The following is a 6,000-nucleotide window of genomic DNA, read 5'->3' as shown; positions in this document are numbered from 1 at the left end:
AACTGGTAACATTGGTGGCCTCTGGGAGGGGACTGGGTTGGGGGGACAGGGATGGGAGGGACTTTTCACTTACCTTTCATACCTTATGAATTATTACTTATCTCCACCTCCCTCCAACTGATGCAAAAAAGAAAAAGGGATTTCTGGTGGTAGAGGGAGTACCAATAGTTTTTAACACACAGGAAACTTGAGATAAATGCTAATCAAAGAGTCATCCAGTCATTATGGGCATTATTTAGAGAAAGGTTAAGAGTTGAAGGCCATATGATCTTTCCCACCCACCTTTTCTCTACACAAGGAAAAAGGATGGGAAGGGTAGGAGCAAGATAGCACAAAGGAGTCATGAAGCCAAGAAACTTGTCAGATTGACACTTTATTGTGGCTTGCTTGTAGTAAAACATTCCACCCCTAGACATGGATGTTGTTTCGGTGGTGGTGTTTTTTGCTGGAGACCACAGTGTGATGCTCAAAGGCCTTTAGCCTCATCTTATGTCAGTCTAGCCAATGGTTGCCTATTTGATACTTCAATTAGTTAGAGGAAAAAGCCAGGAAAATCTGGTCTTAACATCTCTAATTAAGATTTGTGACCCATTAGTATAAAGTGCTTATGCTCAGTGCAAAAAGGACAGACTCAGAAGGCCAAGCAGATGCCAAGGAATGACATTTCCTGGGGGATGGATGCGTCCTATGACTCAAGGAAGGAAAAGCTAACTTCAGCCCAAAGGGATCTAGTATTTTCCTTACAGTCTTTTTCCTCTCTAACAGGACCAAACTTTTAATCTGACAGACGTCCAAAAGAGTTGTTTATTTTACTATTAAGAAACTTGGTACAGAAGGAAATCTACAGGGTTTCTAAGCACCAGACACTGACTTTAGCTTCTAGTTTCTGTTTGACTCAGCAACAGGTGAGAGCAACAGGCTCAGAGCTGCAGAGCTTTTCTGTAGGCTTCTTCTTTGCAAATCCAAGTCACTGAGTATAACAGACCCTTTCCCAAACATTGTTACATCTCGGTGGGAAGACAAGCCAGTGCATATTAAAAAGCACTTCACTTACTTTTCCACCAACTGGACATGACTTATTCCTTGTCCCCTTGTTCTGACTCTTGTCCATAGGCCCAACTCTGCAGCCTACTCCTGACTCCTTCTGTTAAGACAGAGAAAAGAAATGCACTGACTTATCAATGGCCCCCGGTGTCTGCATATCCATCCTGTGGTCCTGAAGGGACTGAAAGGAAGCAGGAGAGAAGAGGAAGTAGTTTCCTAACCAATTCAAGGGGCACAAACAGGACTGCCACTCAAATAGGTAAAGTCTAGACATTCAGTCCTACGATCCTGGCTACCATATCTCTTCCCAGAGTCTTAAAGAGGGAGGCACATGCTCTTACCCACCAACTCTGCAGTAGGGACATTCATGAGAGCCAGCTCTGTGCTTGTGAGCAACCCCGCCCCGTACTGCTTTTGGATGGTTTGCCTTTCTCACAATGTGATGGGGACGCTCCTGCCTACGCGTCAGCATCCCAGACCCGATCGCAGGTATGCGCACCCACAGCTTTCGGATGCCAGCACCTGAAAACACTTCTGTTCAAACTACCTTCCAAAGACATGTGTTGACTCCTTGTGCTTGGGAGAGTAGACACCTGGAAAACAGTTTTATTCCACAGGTAGCACTTGCCTCAAAGCCACCTCTGAATTTCGGGAACGGAAAAGAGGCGATCCTTTTGGTGTTGCTCTATAATTTTCTGTAAAACCCCTCTAGTTGAGAGGAGCTACTACAGCATGCCCACATGGAGGGGACTGTGTACAAACAGGAGGACCCGGGTCAAGAACCAAAACGCAGGGAAGGTTTCCAGAGTGGCAGGAGTCTAAAGTAAAGTGCCTCTTTTCAACGGAGGAGAGTTTCATTTGTTCAGAAATGCTTGGGTGTAAACGTCAGTGCACAGGAGCATGCACGTGTGTGCATGTGTGTGTACACACACTCACTCACTCTGAGGTAGAAAGAACTGGCCATCTCCAGACGAACACACAGACACACACAGATTCCACAATTTTACAGAAACATGGCACTTGTGTGAAAGGTCCTGTCCTTGCCGGAGGAGGCAAGCAGGGTCCAATCCAGCTCTTTCCGACCTGGGGCAGAGCCAGAGAAGTCCCACTCCACAGGAGGAAAGAGGCGAAGGGCACCACCATCACTGCTGTTGCCACAGTTCTCAGGCCACATTTCCCAGGCCCCGCTCCCAGGGTCACTTTCTGGAGCCTGAGCCATGGGCACCCCGGGGGTGGCTTGTCAGAAGCCACTGGGCACAGATGTCTTGTACAACTGCATCCCCACTGCTCTTGGCGGCCTGCTGCACCTGCTGGACGAGGGCCGTGGCCCGAGAGTGTTCTTGCTTCACGGCAATCAGGTAGGCAGAACGCAGTTTGCAACACGTCAGGTAGGCCCGAACCTGGCAGTCAGATACAAGACAGTGGAAAAGGAACCATCACGGACGAACCAAATGCACAGACTGCATCAGAAAGCCCAGGCAGACAGATACCCTTTCTCACCTACCAAATTAATAACTGGGTTCTTGCTTTTTATGGTATTACATAATAACAACTCTTTAAATATTCTGAACATAAGGTATTACAATGTGTTTTTTTAAATAGTATAAAAAGTTATTACTAATAAGCTAAGAATTTAAAAAACAAGGCAGGGCGGCTGGACTCTGCCCTCTCCCGCCGAGGCACTTCCTCACTGCCCCAAGCTCTCTAGCTTCCTCCTGCCTTCAGAGCCAGCATTGCCACTGCCCACAAGCTGTGATTTTATAGTTATCTGGGTGATTGATTGATTGACGTCTGTCTCCTTGACTAGATTTTAAGTTCTATGAGGACAGGAATAGTGTCTGCTTTTTCTACTCCTTGTATTCCTGGTACCTAGCACAGGGCCAGGCACGTAGTAGACATTCTATAAATATACATTACATGAATGAATGAATGAATAAACCCTCATACCTCCCCCCTATGATGGACACACAGATCCCCCTTCTCTGTCTTTCTGTTTCCAGCCTGCTGAATTAAAAATTTTTTAACAGGAAATTTGGAGAGGAAAACACATATACACAATTAGAAAAGGTCTAATTAAGGTTTAACCTCAGTCCTGACTTGACTTCTCTTGTTTGGATCAGAGGCAACTCAGTTTCACAGTATGTGCACGTGTGTGTGTCTCTCCCAGGCTCTCCATCTCACGAATTCCCAGCTTGGGGAAGGGGAGAAATCCTTCCTTCCCTGGCCCTGGTCTCACCAGCAGTCCCTGGTCAGCCAGCGTTCTGGGCTGGTAAACAGTGAGGCCCTCATGAGCTGCCACAGAGCTTCTACCAGCAGCTGCCTTTCTGACACAATAGTCCCTCCTAGTTAGTGGAGGGGACTCTTTTTGCTTCACATGTTGAGGCTCCACTTTTTTTGTTCTTGGACAGTAAAGTCCTTCTTTCCTGTATAAGCTCAATTACAGATAATCTCCTGCAGCTAGAAGATGTCTGGCATGTTCTGAGGTCACTAAAGTGATCAACTCCTGCTGCCTGGGTGTCTGCTTGCGGCCCCTAACATGTGAGCTCTCCCCAAGCCTTCAGCTCCATTTAGCACCTACGTATGCTACATACATATCACAAGCTGGCAGGCAAAATTCCTATCAGGAGAAGAAGGGCATTTTGCCAGAGAGTCTGGGATATAAGCTGAATGAAGCTGGTTTTTGGCAAGATCTTGTAACCTGAGATCACTTAAGTACATTAGTGCCGCTGTTGAGAGAAAAAGACCTGAAAAAGTAATAAGGGCTATCTAGATTTTAGTGCATGTCTTTTCCAAGGATAGACCCTCTGTCCTGCTCAGTGAGAGGTTCAGTGAAGGCTTGAAAAAGAACCACAGTCTGGGAAGCAGGAGATCTGGGCGTCTGTCCTGGCTGTTAGGCTCTCATTCTGATTCCAGGAAGTTAATTTTCCACATTGCAAAATATTAGAATTTCATCCTTTCCAAGATGTTGCAAAAATAAATGAAGAAATGTTTAGAACGTGTTCTCTTTAACCCTGTGACTTAAAGACACTCAGTAAATTCAGACTGGGAATTAGCAGTATTGCCCCAGGGAGAAGGTAAGAAGCTATTTGCCTGACATTAGTTTTCATCACAGGGACTCAGCTGCCAGATCCTTCCTCTGCTGATGGCCAGCACAGCTCAGACCGGCCCGGGTTTCTCCTGCCTTTCCCTGGCCTGGGGGCCTTCCTGCAGATGGTAGGAGGATTCATCCAATGGTTAACCACAAATGGGGACAGCTGGGAATAGTTTTATTCTGGCTGGCACCAATTTCCCAAACAGGGAAGAGCTCCTCCCAATCAAGGAGAATGAGACACTAGTGGACGTTGTTGGTCAAAGGGTTGGGTGAGGCTTTTCCTCACTGTACCTTTTTCCCTCCAGGATAAAGAAATACCTGCTTACTGTAGCAACCTCATTCAGTCAACCTAAAGATGGAAGTGAGGGATTTCCTAGGGCTGAGAGAAGGCTGCAGTATACAGTGGAGATTCAAGAGCAGCCTAGGACACATTTTTCTTGGGGACAAAGAATTGGGAAAGTGATGTTCACCTATTCCCTCCCTTCTACACCCCATCCAGGTCCCAGCTCCACTTCTGGGCAGCAAAGAAACTGAGATACAAGGTTGTATGGGAACTATTGTGGGAAACAAGGGATAAAGGTGACAAGCCAAGCCTGAGGTGCTGTTCATTAGCACCCCCAAGGGTTTAGAGACAATTCTGCTCACCTTGTTGTCGTCATTGTGTATTGCCTGGATCAGACCCTCAAGTTCCTGAGCAGAACAGAAACATAGCAGTTGTGAGAGGGAGAACCCAACACAGTCTCAGCCCAGCCACTCTGACTTCAGGATGGGGATGCCTGCCTGACTTTTTTTTTTTTAAGAGATAAGGTCTCTCCTAGCACTCTGAGAAGCCGAGGTGGGAGGATTGTTTGAGCTCAGGAGTTTGAGACCAGCCTGAGCAAGAGCAAGACCCTGCCTCTACTAAAAATAGAAAGAAATTAGCTGGACAACTAAAAATATATAGAAAAAATTAGCCGGGCATGGTGGCGCATGCCTGTAGTCCCAGCTACTCGGGAGGCTGAGGCAGAAGGATTGTTTGAGCCCAGGAGTTTGAGGTTGCTATGAGCTAGGCTGATGCCACAGCACTCTAGCCTGGGCAACAAAGTGAGACTCTGTCTCAAAAAAAAAAAAAAAAAAAAAAAAAGATTAAAAAAGAGACGGGGTCTCGCTACATTGCCCAGGTTGGAGTGCAGTGGCTATTCACAGGCACAATCCCACTACTGAACAAGCTTGTGAATTTTGACCTGCTCCATTTCTGACCTGGGCTGGTTCACCCCTCCTTAAGCAGTCTGGTGCTGCCCTGCTCCCAGGAGGTCACCATATCAATGCCAAACTTAGTGTGGACACTCAATCGGCACAGCGCACTATCACCTAGAACTCCTGGGCTCAAGTGATCCTCCTGCCTCAGCCTCCTGAGTAGCTGGGACTACAGGTGTGCACCACCATGCCCAGCTGACTCTTCTTTTTAAATTCAACTCCCGCTATAAGAGCAAAAAAGGAAATCTAACCATAACACTAAGCTTGGGAATTTGGAGAGAAGGAATAGCTCCCAAGAGGCCTGCCTGTCCTTGGCCTTCACAAATGGGTGTGGTTCTGTCCACCTACAAAGAAGCCACAGGGGTACAATTTTGCAGGCAATATTCTTCAAAGGCCACCTGCTGGCTCACCCTAGCCTCCTCCAGAATCACAGGGAGAAGCTCAACTCCATTGGTCCATAACACTTCTAGGTGCAAACAATATTAGACAACGGGAGGTCGAGGGACACCTTCTGGGGCTAGAGGTCATCACTATAAATTTTCTTTACAGGGAAGTTCGATTAGATTGAGGCCATTATTGCAAAGGGGTCAGAAAGATAAAGGGATCTTGTAGAGGTTCAGGCATATTAT

General features: G+C 46.8%; 1 protein-coding gene across 2 annotated transcripts in view; it reads right to left on the bottom strand.

Moving 5' to 3' along the window:
- Positions 1–354: 354 nt before the first annotated feature.
- Positions 355–6,000, bottom strand: part of ZFYVE26 (zinc finger FYVE-type containing 26) — a 63,118-nt gene continuing 57,472 nt past the window's right edge. For both annotated transcript variants that reach the window (XM_045565224.1, XM_045565232.1), the window contains exons 41-42: positions 4,781–4,825; positions 355–2,444 (exon numbers count right to left, since the gene is read on the bottom strand). In XM_045565224.1, coding sequence (XP_045421180.1) covers positions 2,241–2,444; positions 4,781–4,825 — 249 coding nt within the window. In that variant the 3' untranslated portion in view covers positions 355–2,240. The remainder of the gene's footprint in view (positions 2,445–4,780; positions 4,826–6,000) is intronic.

This window comes from Lemur catta, chromosome 1 (genome assembly GCF_020740605.2).
Source record: "Lemur catta isolate mLemCat1 chromosome 1, mLemCat1.pri, whole genome shotgun sequence".
In the NCBI taxonomy this organism is placed as follows: Eukaryota; Metazoa; Chordata; class Mammalia; order Primates; family Lemuridae; genus Lemur; species Lemur catta.
This window is presented reverse-complemented; position numbering and strand designations above follow the sequence as displayed.